We start from the raw sequence: 20,159 nt of genomic DNA on the forward strand, positions 1-20,159 counted from the left end.
ATGGTTTATTTTGCAGGTGTTAGAAATTCTAGGTTGTTACAGCTCACAAGTGACTCAAGAAACTGAGGGAAGTTTTGGTAAATCCAGTGAAATGGCACAGGTAACATGCAACTCGAAGCATGCCATGCTGTCAAATGGAAATTATGATTTTAGGGTATTTCAGTCCCTAAAAAAGAACCACCTATTCATTTAAAAAACTCAAGAGTAGATGGCACAATGTGTAATCAAAATTAAAGAAAAGCTTGAGAGATCTGTAGCAGTCTGATTTGATGATGCAGAAATTCCATTTCTATCAAAGAAGGGATAGAATTATTTTAAAATCAAGAAAAGAATATAGGTTATAGATCTTCCAAAAATCTATACTGATTTGAAATAGGGGTATCATCAAGCAGTTCTGGTGTTTGATCACATATAATACAGTATCACATGAGGAGATGATGAAGCCACACTTATACAGCTCCTTTTATCCCAAAAGATCTTGACACTCTTTATAAAATATACATGTGGTACACTGATGAATAGCACAAAAAAAAAAAGCCCATAGGAACAGAAATCATGTTGACCAGCACTGCAAATCAGAGCATCTGTTTAACAGTGTACATCAATACTGTTCTTTAATTCAGGGAAGGATTTAAATTGCAATAGTATATCTAGCAGGAATTATTGGCCCATGTGCCCTTATTAATTCCTTACAGATTGTACATAGAAGGAAAAAGAAAGGCAAATTACAGAGCACTGGATCACATCCACATCCAAATTACTATAAACAGTAAAGTCCTCATTATAAAAAAAACTGGATCTGTACATAAATATCCAAAGTATTTCAATGCTGAAATTCAAATGATAAAACCAGAGTATAAGCTGCAATATGCACACAAACCCTGTGAAAAATTGTGCCAAAGGCCACTGATAATTGAAGGAAATCTAATCCTAGAGAAAAGCCTTGACATTTGGATGAAATAAAGACATTAAGCTGAGTTGGTCAGGGATTATTTTTACTTGGTTCTTTTTCTTCAAAATGAAAAAAAAACATTTCTCAAGAAACTATCAGTTTCAATATATTTTTATACACTTCTTTTAGATGACAATGGATGTTGTTCTCTAAATTTTCAAACAAAACCTTCTGTTTTTCTAGTTCAAAATTACTTAAAAGACATTGAAAAGAAAGGGAAAAAAGGAAGTGAAAACTTCCAAAATCCAAAATTAATTGCACAAAGTTTCATTGGCCATAACTCATTGTTTTTCTAGGTCTTCTGAGAGTTCAACTGTTCATTCCAATAGAGAATATTTTGGTATCCTGATAATTTTCCCAGGACAGGAAGACTATTTTCTGCTTAAAACTGTTACAAATCTAACTAGAGCAGTTTGCATCAAGTACCATGAACTTACCATGGCCTGAGCAAACCAAGTGAACTATGGTCACTCACTTGGAAGGACTCATATAAGGACAATGAACTCTTCCTTAACCAATGTTTTTCAGAAACAAGCTCCACCTCTGCCCATTCAAACAAAAAAGACCAAAAATCAAAGAGGAATTAATGATATAAAGGAAGTAGCTCTTGCAAAATAACAGATGGAATGAGATCAGAAACACATGTAGTAAGCTGAACTTTTTTAATAAGACCAAAATGACAGAATTGGAACAAAGGAACAGAATGGATAAACATGCACACAAATCAGCAGAACAGTTGCTAACTAGAAATGGGTCTGTAATGCAGATTCCAAACCTCGATTTAGATCCCAGTCTATTTTTTAGATTTGGGCCTTCAGATTAATGATGTTGGTTTAGAATTTTTCAGAAAGATTAGCAAAATTTAAAATCTCCATCCCAACTACACAAAAATTTCCTCCACAGTTTCCTAGGTGAATTATTTGCCTCATATTTTAAATGCTGATGTTCAGTATCACACATGAGACCAGAAGTCAGTCCATGTGAAGATTCTGATCTAAAGCCGAACTTTGTGAAGAGGCATTACAATAGAGCAATATGGACTGCAGCCTTCCTGCCAAAGGTGAGAAACAGCTTTAATGAAAAACACCGGAACATGTGATAGGTTGATCATGAAAACAAGCTACACCTTATAAATTATTCTCCTGATAAATCAAAGTAAAATCTTTCAAAATAATGTCTCCTGGGTCTCCTTTATGCATTGATTTTGAAATTGCATGCTCATCTCAATGTGAGACTGCCTTGTGAACACACAACTATATAGAAAAATAGAAAAGAATGTTTCAACATAGAGAAAAAAAATCAAATGGAACTGTCATTATTTGAGTTAACTAGAGAAGTATTAAAAAACTGCCCACTAAATATATGTTTAAAATGTTAGGACAAAAGTTACCCTGATGATTCTACTATTCTATTATTAGTTAAATAATAAACTAGATTTTCTCCAAGTCTTTTATATGGTATTTGGCATAACATTCACCTCTCCTTGAATACATTGTCTGGAAGTAAAAAACCTCTAAATACTCCAGTGGTATGAACTCATCTATCTCCACTGAAGTTAACATAGATCTGGAGGACAATTTGGTATTATTGTGATGTGAGAGAAACCATCTCTCTATCAGATATTTGTCTCAAAATGCATAGTGATGTCAAATTACACCTAAAATGGAATAGAAAAGTAAATGATTCATCTAATTCCCATAACATTTTTCCTGTTAACAGGAATTTCAGATATATTTTCTTTTCAGATGTTATGCATTTGAAAGTTTTTGATGATGTGTTGTTATTTTCTAATCTATTATTTGAAAACACCTATTCATACATTTCTTCATTTGTGTTTTCTATTAAATTCTGTAGATAACTGTTGAAAAAAATTACTCAGTAGGTTTCCATTTCCTGACTAAATACCAAGTCACATCCAAAATTACTATTTCCACACAAATATATGTTTCACAGTCTGTATGAATACTTGCAAAGGAAATTTTGAAATTGTTTTCAAGAACAGCGGAGCCATTAAAATTCAGCTGTATAAATACTGGTGATAATGAAATAAAAAGAAAAAGCAACTCATAAATATGAGAATCAACTCATAAACCTAGGGAAATAACCTCAGACTATAACATGGAACTGTCAGAGAGACCACAGCAAGATCCTCCAGTTACCAGCTAGGCTTGCTTGTCTGAATCCTCAAATACAATTAGCTTTCCCTTGGCTTTACACAGCTCCCTGTAATTCTCCCTTTCTCTCACCAACTACGCACCTGTGAGCTTCTGCATAAATACTAATTATCCAACAATAAAATGTAATTAAGTTCTGAATTTTGTATATTTGATTGAATCAAAACATATAAACTCTACCTGGAAAATCACTCTACTGTTTTTAAATTTAAAGTAATATATATGGCAATGTCTTTTCCTATGTATCATGACCTAGTAGGTCATTTTGTCATCCTTTGAAAGTCTCACGGATGAAAACAACATTACAGCCTGCATTATGCTTCAGACACAAAAAAAAGGTACAAAGTAAGCAAACCCAATTCTTTATCCTAAGATAAGACATTTTTCTCCTCCCTCACCTTCTAGGAAAGAAAGATCATCTAGAGCTCTTAATTAAAAAATAGACCTTCTTTGTCTTGACTGTATCTGTGCCGGAAAACTCTTGCTAGTGCTGTCACTTCTCATACATGGACACACAAAAAAACTTGCCAGACTCTGTTTTTAGGAAGACAAGAACAGAGGTTCAGTACTTAATTTGATGGCTAACTTCATCATAAGGGTAACTGATATATAAAATAGCTATTAGAAACTGTTCTAAAAAAAAATAAATCAGCACATCTTTTTTTAATATCTCATCAGACACTATTCCAATATATCTTGCAAATGAGAAAAGAGCTTCATTTCAAAGAATAAGTGAGATTCATAAAGCTAAAACAATGAATCATAGTTATCTTAATCTATCCAGCTATCAGGAATTTCTTAGAGTAGTGATCTTTGGTGTTCTAGCAGAGAAAAAAAATAAGATTATTTTCACATGTACACTTTGGAAAAAAACATTTCATTAAGCATTTGAATTCTCTATGGTTTATAAGCATGTACTTATATACTGGTCCTCCCTTGATGTGAGCAGATAAACAAATCTAGCATTGTTACTGTAGAATAATAGAAAATTGCTAAACACAGAAAAGATATTGCAAAATGTCATAAAACAGCCAAACCATTTTCCAGGGTTTCAAAATAATCTTTGACAGAAACTTTATTTTCTCCAATTTTTTATTAAAAACATGCACTTACACAAAATAGCAATGAAGCACTAAGCCACCAGTCCACTAGATGTGAGCCTCTGACATCTTCCCTAAACTCCTGCAGAACAGTAACTTAGATCAATGAGATTACATAATTTGAAATGGCCACAGGACTCTTTTAACCAAACACACTTCTAGGAAAAAAGGTAGGAAACTCAAAACACCATAAAAATTAAGGAACAAATGGTGCTTTCATACATCCTTTCACCTAACCAATAGGAAGAAAACCCTAAACTAATCACCAAAACTGTAATAGCTGGAAGTGATTAGGAAAAAGTGGATTATCAATACCATGTTGGGAAAGATTAAGCACACAGCAATACTTAGAAGCACTGCAAGAAAGGAATAAAGTCAATGAAAAACTATTAGCAAACATTCTATGTCCAAAATTCAGAATTAAAACCAAAGTTTCATTTAAACTTTCAAGGCCATCAAAGAATTAATCTGTTATAGTAAATTGGGACCATTACAAAATGAAAGGAACGTAGAACAAAATGATGGATGAGATCAAAGGACATTCTATTCTTGGTTTTGTCATTTGCTTTCAAAATGTAAGTATTTTGAACTACTACCATCTGCTGAGATCTGCAGAAATGTTTCTGCAAAATCTGTGTAATATCTCTGAATACATCTGCGTCAACAAACTAGAAAAACTATCACTTGGGTGCTGCCCACTTCTGCAAAGAGCTGCAGCTAACTCAGTGGAAGAATTAACTCAATGGAAGTTTCTTCAAATGAAGAAATTTGTTTAGTGGGTTTTTAATTTGATTCAGCCCCTCAGTTTTACTTTGATCAATAATCTGATTTCTTCTGCACAGCTACTGTTGTTTCCTTTCTTCCTACTTCTTTCTTTCTTCTAAAAATTCCACTGTTTATGGGCTTACAGTTCAAATTTTTACATTTTATTGTGTTTTTAAGGATTGTTACAGCTTGACAAATATCCCCATACACTCTTTAATGCTTTACATTTCAGGACCTCAGATCTGAAAAGCCTTTTCACTACTAAAAGTGTGTAAAACTCAGTGAAATCTCAAAGAGACATGGGGAAATCTGTCCTTGTGTTCTGAGAGTCCACTGTTCCTATCAAAAAACTGAAAGTACCTCTGTTGATTGCCAGTACAGATGTGCAATTAATGCATTTTCTGACACATGATATGTGGCTTACACTAAATTATGAATTATCTTCATTCTTACTACAAAACAACATGACTTCTAATCCAGTGTAAAGAGAAAAATGAGGAGGAGTAAAACCAAAGCTTGAAAGCTAGAGGTGAGTTAAAGCACAAACTGCCACAATGAAGTCACTAAAGCACACCCTTTGGGGACCACCTGAGTAAAAATAAATGTCATAAGCAGATTTAACACCTTTAGATGACCTCTAATCAGAAATGTGCCATGCTACTCAAATTCCATCTGTCAAATGCTGTAAATACAGGTAAGTAAATATAAATGTCATTAGAGGCACAAGTTATCTTACTGGGAGAAGTTCTAGGATTTTATTTTTTGACAGCTTGTAATTTGGATATCTTCCAGTGTCAACAAAACCTGTTCAAGCATGATCTTACCTTGTTTTCACTACATCAAGGGGATGCATCAGGCAAATTTCTACAAGACCTACAAAAGAATAACAAAGAAAGGCCTAATAAACATTTGTACAAATAGTAATTCAATTTTCATTGACTCTAACAGTTTTTAAATTTGAAAGGCAAAGTAAAAACCTACACATATCATTGATGACACAGTACTCGTACACCTCATATATTAAACATGTGCTTCTGTAGTGTGTATAAACCATTGGGCTTTTCAACAGTGAACAGAGCTAGTTGTTCACTGGAGTGGGCCAAGTGAGGACTTTAGCTAAATAATCAATTTAATCTTAGTTTTTGCTCAGTTTTCTGACCTAAGAACAGTGGGAACATTTGTCTGGCATCATAAATAAATACATTAAGTCTTGTGGAGAGTAGCAAAAGAAGGGAGTTCAGGTTGGCACTTGCTTCTTTGTTGTACAAGAATAATTCCTAAGGACACTGCAGGACTGCACTGGTGGCTCAGATGCACTTGATGTTAAGATGACAGCTGATTCCTGAGTATCTGAGCTGCAGCTTCACTGGTTCTTTGTCCTACCCTGCCCTGTGCTAATGCTGATGTGTGGTCCTGGCTTTTCCCCTTTGAGTGTGAATCTCAAGGGGCCAGTGCCAAGGTAAGAGAGATCTGGAAGGTCCCAAATGCACCTGTCAACACCACCTTCAAAGCTGGCTCTTTTTCTACCCACTTGACGCCTGATGAAAAGTCCATACATAACCTAGGGAAAACTTTCTAATTAAATTTCTAGGTTTGCCTACTCTCCTTTCCATTTGGCATATCAGCCTCACTCCAAAGAGCAAACAAGCAGTAAAAAGATATATTTATCAGGACCACTGTAAAAGTGCATTTTAGAGATCTGTCAATATGCAGTCAGAATAAAAACTACTACAGAAATATTACAAGACTTCAAAGTTCTAAGAAAATGCATGCATACATTCCTAGATAATAATTACAATGTCTTTGAAATTTCTGTGCCCTGGTTATTAGGATCCTTAAATGTCCACTCACTCTTTTTACCTAGTGTAATAAATTCAATGCTACATCATAAAGAAACAAGTCATGAAGACTATACTTATTACAATGTTTGAATGCATTTATTTACTTTATTTATGATTATTGTAAAAATAATTACAAAGCTTTCATAATAAAGAATGTTTTGATGAGTCAGAGCTGAATTTCCAAAAATCTTGATTCAGGAAAGCATTCTTCAAGTTAAAATATCTGCAAATTCCTTTCTTTAGGTATAACTTAGATTCCCACTGAAACTAAGCACATGGTACATGCTTATGTTCCACTGGATGCTCTCCTATTTCAGATGTCACAGGCTTAAGTTCCACACCCTGTCCTCTTCCTTTAATGGCAAACACCACATCTGAGCTTCATTTTCATTATTTTTTATCATTACAGTCTAATGCATAAAGATTGAAAAACATAAAATTTTCCAGACAGCCCCTGATCCCTAGTTTTCTGCCACTGAGTTTGAAAGACAGTATCAGGTTAATATTTATGATCATTGTTTTGCTGTATTTTCTTTTCACTCCATGCAATATTGTTTATTTTCAATTTTGGATAAAAGGAAGACAACATAGGTGATATCAGCCAAATAATATTAATATTAGTAGTAATGAGATTCAATAAAAAGAATGCAATTTTTTCAATGAAAGTAAAAGCTGTCATCATTATTACTGTGCAGCTATATTTATTGCTGTAATTATTGTCCAAGAATTTCTTTTATTTTACTGAAATAAGATAATATCACATTTCACATTAGGGAACTGTCCCAAAATCTATAAACTGCTCCAACAGCTGCCAACAGGTGCTTTGTGAGTGGAACTGCAACTGAGTATTTTAGTGCTGCTGGCAGGGGGCATAGCCTATGAGTTTTTCCCTTTCCAACCACCCTCCTCTTCTAAGCTCTCTTTTTCCAACCTTCTCCCCCTTTCCCCATTTTTGATCTTCTATTCCATCTAATTTTGGCAGATAGAGCCTACAGTAGGGGGCCAAGCATGGGGCCAAGGGTTGTTCACCCTATTCTGTTTTTGCAGCATTAATGACCATTTTGGGAGAAAACTGTAGAGTGCCAGAATTTGCCTCTATTTTCTTGGTCCTTGTAGGATAATTTTTAATTCAGGCATTTTTCCAGCAACTGAATCAGATGAATTCCAAGGTCCTTGGCAAGAGCTCTGTTTTGATAAGTTCAGGATTCTATTGGTTATCTGCCTTTCTCAGTCTTTCCTTTGTCTCATCATCTAATTACACACCAGGTTTTAAACTATGCATAGTTACTTGATTTCACCAGACCAAATTCTTCAAAAGATGCAGGGATTATGACACAGCTCTCTGAAGAGCACCAAAGGACTGCACACTGTGCAAGACACTAATGGAACAGCTACAAACACAAGCTACATTTTTCCATCTACTATAGTAGTCATGCAAATCATTACAACATCCTACTTGATAGCCTGCCCAGAAAGTGTGGTGGCCCTACTAAATTACAAGCGCTCTGAGATGTGCTCAATAAAATAAAATATATTGCCCTTTCTTTAGCTAATGTTCATCAGCTTTGTAACAAATTCAATTAGCACTATGAAAATCTAATTTACTAAACATCTCTATTAGGGTGCAATATATCTTAACTTGTCACTCTGCAAAGACTACTGTTTACAAACTTAAAAAAAACAAAGTAGTTAAAATAGTTACAGATACATGGTCCAAAAAATACTCTAATTGTCCCATTGGGTCTCCTTGGTGATGTCACATGCAAACTAACCCAGAGTGATATATGATGGCCTAATTATGTTTAAAACCACTCTGATCCAACTAGCTGAACAAGAGCCCAAAGGAAATATAGGAAAGAACAATTACTGGGTCAGTCCAAGATTTGTTGTCTTCTGGGTGGGAAAAAATTCCCTGTGAAAACCAAATAGTGACCATAAAACAAGACATAATCAAAATCTGTGTGTTGAAGAAATAACCAGCTGTCATCATTGACATGCTCTGAGCATACACAAGTGGAATATCAACAACCAAGAAGGGAGTCCAGAATTCTATTATGTAAAACATTCTGCTCAGTAACTGAGCCCATGGAGAGAATAAAATGACAGAAAATGCTGACCCCCAAACTGACCCTCCTCAGTAAATCATTTTCCCTTTTCCAACTAATATCTTCTGTCTTTAAATTGTTTCCCATTATGGATTACATTACATTTCCCTCTACAAGATTCACACTCAAAATTTCAAACTGGCAATTTCACATACATCTCTTCAATGCAAACATTTTAGTGACTGGTGGCTATTTTGAGTTCCTTTGTTCTTTGTTGCTCTATTCCATCATTCATGCAAGTCTTGTATCAATAATCATACATGGCTTGAGAATACTTTGACACTGTTTAAAATTTTAACAATCCATCTGGCAAAATGTGAAAGCTTGAGATTTCAGCAGCACAGGATTATAGCTCTCCTTGTATCTGCAAGGGTTTCCATACTTCATCTATTCATGCATAGGGAGAAAAAGAATGAAATCTAGCTAACAGTTCTTGCGAAATAACACAGATAAAACCAGAACCATTTGGGCTTTGGAATGCCTTAGGAGAGGACTTATATATCTCCAGTATTTCATTGATCCTCAAAGCTCTGAACTGAAAGTGTGAAGTGCCTGTGATGGACACTGATTTCTTTCAAAAAAACCTGAGCAGCTCACTCTCTATGTGTTCTCTGCATCATACATGAACACAGATTCAACACAGATTCAAGAGATCTAGAGCATGATCCATGTGTTACTTCAGACAACCCCCTACAGTGTAGAAGCCATCCTGCACCCTCCTCCCCTTGTGTTACTCATTTCTCTGGAATAACACAGTCACTGGAGAAACACAACAGACAGGAGACTGGTCAGAGAAAATGTGGCAATAAACACATCAGGCACTGTATATTGTATAGCTGGAACAGTTGATATTTATTTTGGCTTTTACATAGATATAGTTACAATGTACCAAATGATCATAAATATTTTATGTGTACTATACATTTCCTTCTGAGAATACAAGTCTGACAGAAAGAATCTAGTGTTGATCTTTGTATCCTAATCAAAACAATGACAAATTCCTCTTAAATATGCTTTTCTCTTGGCTAAAACATTCCATTTGACAGGATGGAGCATGGACTCTCCTGATTGTAACAGCACTATTTCATAAATGGTCAATGCCTGGGAAAAAAACATCCCTGCAGTAAATTCTGCACAGGTTAATTAATTTCTATCAGCTGGCTATCTGACCTAATCTTCAGAGACACATAAAGGTTTTACCTCTTCTGAAAGGGTACACCTTCCTCAGAAATGTTAGGTTCACTGGGCAGCCAAGGCTCACTCCTTTCCTAGGGAAGCAGTAATGTACTGTGCCCTTCTCAATTGTAGTACATGTCAACTAGGCTCCAAGGAAAACTATACAAGAGCATGCACAGACTTTGCTGAGAAAGATCTACCTATTAGCCTTTACTTAAGAAAGTGACACTTATTTTAACTCTTGCCCAGGATTCTATTTAGTGATGTGGTATGGGATTAACTAATGGTACCCTGGAGCTCCTCACAAACATTGGTAAGGAGCCAAATAAATGCTTTCCTTAGAAAATGTGGATAAATGGAAAGTTACTCCAAAAAGTACTCCATAATGGCAGTGCTGTATTCATGAGTCATTCTTCCTCAGAGACCTAGTTTACACAGAGAAAATACACTAGAAAACATTAATTTAACAAATTGTTGAATATGATTTTCCCCAAGGATGTCTGTGTTTAAAAATGTGTTGGCTGATCACAGGAGGATCCCAGGAGGAGCTGTTGGTTTACTGTCACATTTTAGAAGAAGTCTTTTGCATGTCTACAGGAGGAGGGCTCATGCTCAACTTCTTGTTAGGTAGCAGTGTTCCTTAACAGATGCAACCTGTCAGTGCAGCACTGCTATCTGGAATTGCTATCCCCAAAAGCAGGATTGGGAACAGTGATTACCTGGTTTTCAAAAAAAGAAAACCAAACCACTCTGGACTTCAGCAGCAGATGGAAATTTTTGGTTTTTGAACTATTTGTGCTGAAAGAGGTCAGTGTTTTCACAGCTCTCTCCACAAAAGCAATTCGACCTATGTTCAAATAATAACGGGTCCTTGGTTATATGGTATAGCAAACAAACATTTTAATCTTCAAGGTTTCAAGTAAATATTCCTCAAGGTCAGGAGAATCACATCCTAGATGTGTGGAAGACAGGAGCTTGAAATGAGTGTTTCAGGCAGCATTTTGTCTGGACCAGCTGTTGCTCAGCGCCCTTCAGCCTCCAAGTCCCAATACACAGACATAGCTAGAAACATGCTGCTGCTCAGTGCTCACATCAGAAAATTCAAACTGCTCATCTTTAGTGCTCACAATTCTTAGCTAATATCTGCTGCATTTCACTGCTGCCTGCTCCAGCTAAAGAGAACATTATTACCAGATGGGAAACTGTTCAGTTCTATTGCAAATATAAAACAAATGTAATTGTAGTCTATTATTTTTGCTGAGCTTGAAAATTGGGTTACAGCAATTAAGTGAATAAAGACAGAAAATGGTACACATCTTCTTAAATAGTCTTACTCTGAATAAAACATACTCAAATCTAAGTTGTGATCTATACCTGGGCACACATGCACAAATCTTTGTATCTTTGGAAGGGCAAATTCCACCTTGAGATAATACATGTGTATACAAGTACTGAGAGGTTATTATAGTAATGATAAAACAATATTTGAAATTCAACATTTGTCAATAAGTAACATATTGAGGAAGTATTTGTTTTGCCTCAGGGACTTTGTTGGAAAAATGAAAAAAAAAAATAAAGCCCCCTGAGATTATTCTTACATTTTAGTTCCTTTCTTCTGTCTTATTTTTATTGGATGTTTAGATTGCTGACAAATGGTCCTATCAAGCAAGTGTAATTTCCTTTCACAGTAGTTCTACCCTAGTATAGACATTTTTCAGTCTAACACACAATGAGCTGATACATGTTGATTCAATGTGAGTGGGATAGTTGTGAATATGCTCATCAAAACCATGATGAGCAAATGTCTACCTAACTTACACTTAGCAGAATTCTGCAATATTTTATCAATGTATTTCTTGCCTGTGGGGTAAAAAAAAATCTAGCTTTAATGTTCAAAGCATGTATGTAAACTGCTCTTAATTTAGCACAAATTTATTCATTGTTTGATTTCTACATTCAACATTCAAGGCACAATCAGTCAAATCAGGAAATTATGCTCATGCTGCCAGCAATAACCACATCTTTATACCTACTGCTGCCTAGAATACAGCTCTATGAATCTCTTAACATGCTTCACTTAAACTGCTCAATGCTCATTTATGTTCTCTAAGTACTGAGTAAAAACAAAGACCATCTTCCAGTTTTATTTGATTTTTTATTTGCTGCATACTTTAACATGAAAAAATTAAGTCCTTGTTTCACAGACCTACCAACTTGATTAACCTCATGCCTCTGGCTTGACTGATGTTCATACATCTGCCATTAGAGAAATCTATGATGATTTGGAGGACTGAGTTAATTTTAAATTATGTATAGTTAAATATATTTATAATAAGTCTAGAAGGAATTGTCAAATCAGCCAGCAAAAATCAGTGGCTCATAACAAAGAATCTTCTACTAGAGCTACATGTCTTTGGAAGAAAGGTTCTTCCAGCCTCCAATTGCATATACTACTTTCACAGGGATGCAGTTCCAATTGCACTACTCACACAGAGCCTTTCTTACGCAAACTGCTACATAGAAATGTTCTTTGTATGGTTACACCCACCAAATTTGCATTTATGACATAGTCAAAAATACAGTTTTAGAATTCTAGACTTTTCACACATTTACCTGTTGTTAAATACCAAAGCTGTTCCAGTGAGGCTAAATAGCATGGAGGGTTTGATCATGCAGTCAAACAAGGTGACATTTAGGTACTGACACAAAATATAATGGAGCAAAACACAGTACAGAACATTAAAAACAAGCAAATATTTTCTTCAAGTTCTTAAGTTTTATTGAGGCAATATAGCATGGGTCACCAGAAGTTACCATTTAGAATGTCACAGGAATTTGATTAATTTTAACTATCATTTAAATTCTTATTTTAAAATAGTAATAAAAACATTAAGATATCAAACAATTTTCTAAAAATACACTGAGTTGGATTCACAACTGTGCAAAGTTGCTTTTTCCAAAATGAATAGCACATAAGAGTTGTTTATATAGCTAAATGATCTTTTTCTTTAGTTAGTCTTTCTGATGCTATATTAGCATTAAAACTTTGTGTTATAAAATAAACACTTGCAGTTTACAAACTTCAGTATCTGAGTCTCTAGACACAAGTGAAAGGCTATATATTGTGCAAATTCTCCATAAATTTTTCAGCAAGTATTACAGGCAATTATGTCACTCAGATATGACATATTCTTTCCTTCATGTGTGTCTGAAATGGAAGTTTTTTAAACCATGACTGAAGGGACCACTGAGGTCAGCCCTGGGTTACATGATGTTTGTGTCACTACAGCTTCAGATATTTCAATGCATATTGAATCAATATTCCTGCAACAAAAATGTGTAACTGATATTTTTGTTGCTGCTATAGTAAAATGCTTCTCAGTAAACTTGTTTTCATAAGAAGTTTGCCCATTCATACGTCCCAGAGCTGTTGTAATCTTCATTGCTAATGCTGATCTAAGAGCATGGACATAATTTTATTTCTTGACACATTTAAAGTTCTCTAATGAATAAAGCAAACAGCTTATAGCTGCTTGGACTGTCACTCGATTGCCCTGGAGGGTTTTAATGTCTTTAAAATAGGCCTCCTAGTTTGTATTTAACTACCTTGCCCACAGAGGTCTGAGGGGTAAGGCAGATCAAAGATGTGCTGGCAACATAAAAAGCAGCTGTCCTTCATTTACCTTTAATTAGCTACATCTGACCAGATTCTTTATGGCCTCTTTGTCACACATTCAACAGTCTATAAGCCTTCTGACCTGTCCTTAAGGACTCAACCATTACAAGAGTTTCAACAAAATACAAATTAAAAATATGAGATACAGATCTTTGAAAAAATATTTGGTCTCACTATAGAAATTCTGAGTCATTAGTAGTTTGGATTTATCTGCAAAAGCTACAAATTGCTCACTATTTGGAGTGTCAAAATGGAATTGGTGCTGAGCTTAGATCAGCTATTTCGGTTCTCTGTGTACTACTCGGCATTGCAGTGAATAAATTTCACACAACAAGGGATCCCATAGAGAATGGAAAGCCAAGCACGCGCCTCTTTGGCTAGGACACAAAGTTGCTCTTGCAGGAGCTGTGGCACTCACTGTCACAGACCTTCAGGCCCCCCCTGCCCTTCCCCTTTTGTTTTTTACCTCTGCGTTGCACAGAATGCACACCAATATCAAGTAGGATTTTGAAAGGTCTGTTGCTGCTGCAGGATCAATAAGGAGTAAATGTACATTACAGCCTTGTAGTCAGGGTGTACTGAAAGCTTGTATCATCAAACTAAGGCTGTTATGGAATAAAAAAAGCTGTTTAACACAGCAGCTGGAATGTATGCTAAATTACTCAAGTTATTGGTACTTGATCACACAAGTCATTATATTAACCCACTGAGATGGACATCGTCAAATTACCTGGGTTTGGGGTTAGGTCCTTTTATGAAGGATCAGCTAACAAAAGAAAAATATAGAAAAGATGTACACAAAGTAGAAGGGTTACAAAATTTGATTCTGTTGTCTAAACTATCCCTTTTTATCTTCCTCCGTATGTAAAAACAATTTATAAAAACCTTAATATTTTTTTTCAAAACTCCAACCTCTCAGGCTTCCCTAGCAAAGTTTTAGTTACTCAGATCTCCAAAGAAGTTAGCACACCTTCCAAGGAATTTGTGGTGAGGTACATAAATCATCAAATAACCTACCTCAATGAACGTACATCAGCTAGCAGGTGTGGCTGGAAGCCTTATTCTTCAAGAAAAGACTCTACTTTGAGCAGCATACAAAAGTAACTTTCCCCCCAAGACCACAAAGCTTGAGGAATTACTGTTGCACCTCAGCCTTACTCTCACAATGTTCTTTTCTAGTACACAGTGTACATGCACTGTATACAGTGCTTGACCCAGTGTACAGCTGACAGACTTATTCTTCATTTATTACAGAGGCATGCATCTTTCCTCTCTCATTTAAAAGATTTTATTTAAACCAGGAGTCAAATCTATTTCCATATGAAACTAAAGGAGAAACATGCATGAAAAAATAAAATTAGAGGACTTAAAACCCAATTAAACTTGCTTACTTTTGTCCCATAATTCCTAAAGCCAAGAATATTTGAACAGTTATTAACAAAATGTGGATTATTTTCATGCTTTTTACCACAAATATAAAGACATATTGAAGTATACAGATGTATGAATAATGAAATGTGAGTACCAGTTTCAGTTCAGGTGAAGAAACAAATAGAGATACACAAAGTAATGCTGAATCTGTAATATAGATAAGGGCAATTTTCCATGTACTAGTCCATGTTACACTGAAACTGCATCACCCTTGACTGGGACTGTCTTGGAATTACAAAGACTGTCAAAGAAACAGATTGCCCAAAGAAAACCTAACTGCAGGAATAGAATGGTTCTAAAATATTACCATTACAAAGTACTTACATAATGTAGATTAAAAACTTATTTTTCTTCTGAATCAACAAAAATAAATAATTCTTCTGGGTAAAAATATCTAAACAATTAAAAAACCCATAAAAATTTTGTTTAAAATATACATGCAAGACATGCAGTTGATGCATTGTTGCATCAACTACTGTTTGAGACCCTTAGAGCAGTCAGCTTTGGAATGGCTGCTGAAGTGAGCAACACTACAAATAAGCAGAAGTGCAAAAAATGTATTGTGAAGTGTCTTACTCTGGGGAAAACCATGCAGTCACAATGTGCCCAGATATGCTAGGGTGAGGTCTCACTCATTTTCTTCACTAAATTTCAATGGTTTCAATTTCCTGCTTTTATGGGAAGAAATGATTCAGAAATATCAAGGAGAATCAATTCCTGTTTGAAAACTTCCTTTTGTTCAAGATCTATGAATAATATTTTAGACAAAATACACTCCAAAATAAAATATATATGCTGTAAAACACTACTTATGACTATAAACATATGTTTCAAATCAGTAATTTTATATGAAAATACATGAAATTTGGCAAAAATAATAGCTAACATTTCATCGGGGAAAGCTTGGTATTGAATGTCCATTGCCTGGAAAATGAGACAACTGACCACAAAAAGAGGGAAAAATTCCAAAATTAGTTTATAATGATATGTAGGTTTGAAGAATTGCTGCACCTTAACATTTCAAAATGTCTTCATTTTAGTTTTGTAAACTGGTTTTCTAGCACCCTTTGCTAATCTGTATTTGAATGAATTATGAAAAAGTTTTGGGTCCATCAAGATAGTTGAAGAGCTTTTTCCAAACTCTCCACTAGTTACTGTAATATAAACTGAACAATCCATGTTGGGGTTTACGTCCATTTCAGTAGTTGTAACATTACACATTGACAAAAGAACGCACTACTTTCAAAAGTTAATTGACGCGTCACCAGTTTTAAGTTTGGGTTTTCATTAAGAAATTTTTACTTATTTGCAGGCAGTGCCCAGCAATTTCCTCACACTTTACACAGGTAACTAGAAAGAGAATATTTTTGCAGTACAAAAAAAACAACCCCAAACCTGATCTTTGATTTACTGCTGTCCAAAATTTTCACTGATGCTGTAACTTTATCTTTTTTTTCTATCTATAATGGAGACAGGATCAAATTCCAAAAGATGTCATTAGAAGAATATACTAAAACTTTATGTATCCAAGCAAAGTAGTACTGTGATATATGTAGTTCTGCAAAGAGATCAAAAACTAGATGCATCTTTCTTTCTCTTCTCCAATATCCCACCAATGTTAACAACCCTTACTATTGGATTAAAATACAAAATTCATCCCAAATACAAGATGAGGCCTGACACAACTCTTTAAATATTAAGATATTCAGGAGTGAACTCCCTGCTTATTAGAATAGAAGCATTTTCTCAATATTTCAGAGAAGGTCTAGAATGAACCAGATTCTTGGTGTCAACTAAAACACACTGATCAATTATCAAGTATCTGTCGATAGAATAAAAAAATACAAATTATTTTCTTGAGTGTGACCTGTATATACAATGATGTCAAATACTCTAAGGTCTTCTACTGCATGCATTTTTTGTTGAATTCTATGTTGTGGCAACAGGTGATGACAGCACCACTATTATGTGTTATTTTAGCAGTCACTGGTCTTCCCTGTATTTTTCACCACTCCCATCTGCTGGCAGTATATCATGGCAAAGATTCAAGAGAAATCCACTATGAAGCTGATTGTTAACTGGGAAATGTCAACATGCAAAGCCATGTTTAGAATTAACCTGTCTTTAACATTTTCAGGCGCCCACACCCTCTCTTCTTTCCAAACCTTAATTACATCAGCAGCTTGACAGCATTAAAACAAAACAAAAATGCAAAGAAGAAGTAGAAGGGAAAAAGGTGTAGCTCTATTTAACACAAATATAGAACAATAATCCTCCAACAGAGGTACAGATATACTGAACTTGCCAAGAGATAAATGTCTTAAAAAATAAATACCACGAGTTAAGAAGGAATAATTTTCCCCTAAATGTATGAGGACTTACCACCACTGACTGTAATGATAGAAATTTTCAACTTCTTCCTTTGGGAAAATACCTAATTTTTACTGGTCAGTAATTATGTATGTAACTGAATTCTTAAGGATCTTTTCTTGCAGAAGATGCATTTTCTCCACTAATTGTTTTAAAATGACATCCCTTTTCAGAACAAAATGAACCCTCAAAACAAGCAAGGATGCTATAATCCCCCTGTTGATTTCTTTAATACATGCTTTAATCACTGACAGTGGTCAGGTACATGGCAATTAAAAAAGGAAAACTCTAAATCTCGATGTAGTTACAATACCTTTAGACGGTTTTTTCACCTGAAAAAAATGCCTCTGCCATGGTGTAGTGGGCCACACTACTTTTGATACTCATAAAGAAACTCTATATCCCTTAATGTCCATACTTCCCTTGCAAAAATACGTGTGCCAGAGCCAAGTAGTGTAATGCAATCAGCATCTGAAAAGTGTTCTACACATCCAAGTTTCTGGCATCTAAACAGTGGATATCCTGAAATGCACTTCAAAGTGCACTTCAAAGTCAATTCATTGTTCAAACCTCTCCTCTCCACACCATCGATCCATCCTCCTCTCACAATAAAACAAACAAACAAACAAACAAAAAAAGAGGAAAATCAGAGTTCCTGTATACTGGCAAGTTCAAGCGCTGTCCTCTTCACAAACTGTGGAAGCTAGGAATAAACAGACCCTGCAAGATCCACCCTGTAAGAATCAAAACCAGTTTGAGTGCTTGCAGAAGGCAAATGCTGACATATGCTTTTATATTGTGACATCAAAGAAGCAAAATTCCCTGCAAAGTTTCTAAAGATACACCATTTGCATTTTACATTACTATTAGAGGACTTTGACTGATAGACCCAATTAATTAATTTAATTACTTTTGCTACCTTTCTATGCCTATATTTGGAAATAATTTAACACAACTGAAAAGAATGACAAGATTAAGCAATTAGTGCTGAGGCTCCAAAATACCTAAATTACATATGTTTTTAGTTAAAACCAGACTTTGCCTTATTCTTTCATTTGGACTCCTTTTGCTTGTTAGGGTTTGGAGAATGCTTGGTGAACTGAAAGCAGAGCAGACAGCTTTCCCTACTGAAAAGGTAGGGAATAGAGATTTTTGGGAAGAGAGAAAAGGTTTTTTTGCTTATTTTCCTGAACTGCCAGAGAACATTGCCTGCTCTGCTTTAGAGCTAATTCTCTGATCAGTTTTGATGTGATATCAAAGGAATAGAAGACATAACATAGCTTTTGAGGTACTGTGCAGCTCATCTAATGCTGTTGCATCACAACACTGGCACCACGAATTCAACATGGACTGCTGGGTGAAACAAAGGTCTGATTAGAGCATAGTTCCATAATGTAGTGGAGTTTTGCAGTGTCAGGAAGCCACTGTTCTCATCTATATCTGATATTTGTCTCAGAATTCCCTGCTTTCACAGTTCTTTGCAACTTCTGGCACTCAGCCACATATGGTGTTGTCAGTATGCAGACTTAGAAGTCCAAAGACTGGTCACCCTTTACAGGGAATGGGGGAAAGAAAAGCTAACTTAGGACAGCAAGAGGTTGTAGTAGGAGGAAGGCATGGGAAAATTCTGGGACTTGAAGAAAGAAAACAGAATTCAGCGATGTCAGATAGTGTTTGTACATGAAATCTCACAGAAGGAACCAGTGGCACAGTTTTGGTCAAAAGCCACATGTAAAACTGCATGCAGTGGTCTGGGGCAAACACCAGCACAGGTTGAAGCAAGGCTCCCAATGTCCACACTGAGCTGTGCAGAAAGTGGAAGCTTTCTACTGATGAAGACAGTGTCAGGGCAGCAGTGTCAGAAACTGCTTTAAACAGACACCCTGCTCATTGACTGTCCTTAAGCACAAGTGTGAAACTGCAATACTGAAAACTCAGTCTGTAACAGAGAGAATTCTTGCTGCAGCTGCTGATGACAGCTATTAGTGATATAAATTTTGTTATGTGCTTTTCTTGAACATGTGATTTTGTGCACCACTACACTGGTTATTTTTGTTTTGCATGAAATCATGGCATACTATAGTTTGGGAGGGACCTCCATTTAGTCTTATATAAAATCCTGGTCTGCTCCACTCTGGTGCTATCCACAGTATTGCTTCCCATGCAACATCAGTGGTTACTGGCTGCCAGCTGGACATTGCACCACTGATCACAATTCCTACAGGCCAGCAATCCAGTCAATTTCTCATTCAGTGACCACTGGTCCAGCTCACAACTCACCAACATTGTGACAATGAGTCCACAAGAGACTGTTAAACATCTTACTAAAGTCTGAGTATGCAATAGCCACAGTCCTCCCCTAGTACACAAAGCAAGGCATCTCATTACTGTATGATTAGTTAATGTAAAAACTGGGAGACCAAAGACTTAGTTATACAGATTGCTTTGAGAAGAGATGTAATCCCTAATGGGAATAGTCTTTCACTTGCTTAAATAAAATTGGGCCTTTAACATATTTGCTCTTATTTTATTTGTGATTTGGGTCTAACAGTTGGATATTACCTAAAGA

At 35.5% G+C, this 20,159-nt stretch overlaps 1 protein-coding gene across 1 annotated transcript in view; it reads right to left on the reverse strand.

Moving 5' to 3' along the window:
* Nucleotides 1-20,159, reverse strand: part of SLC25A21 (solute carrier family 25 member 21) — a 232,233-nt gene that overhangs the window by 92,758 nt on the left and 119,316 nt on the right. Inside the window, exon 2 of the mRNA XM_036384707.2 lies at nucleotides 5,816-5,864. Coding sequence (XP_036240600.1) covers nucleotides 5,816-5,864 — 49 coding nt within the window. The remainder of the gene's footprint in view (nucleotides 1-5,815; nucleotides 5,865-20,159) is intronic.

This window comes from Molothrus ater, chromosome 6, assembly GCF_012460135.2.
Source record: "Molothrus ater isolate BHLD 08-10-18 breed brown headed cowbird chromosome 6, BPBGC_Mater_1.1, whole genome shotgun sequence".
Lineage (NCBI taxonomy): Eukaryota > Metazoa > Chordata > Aves > Passeriformes > Icteridae > Molothrus > Molothrus ater.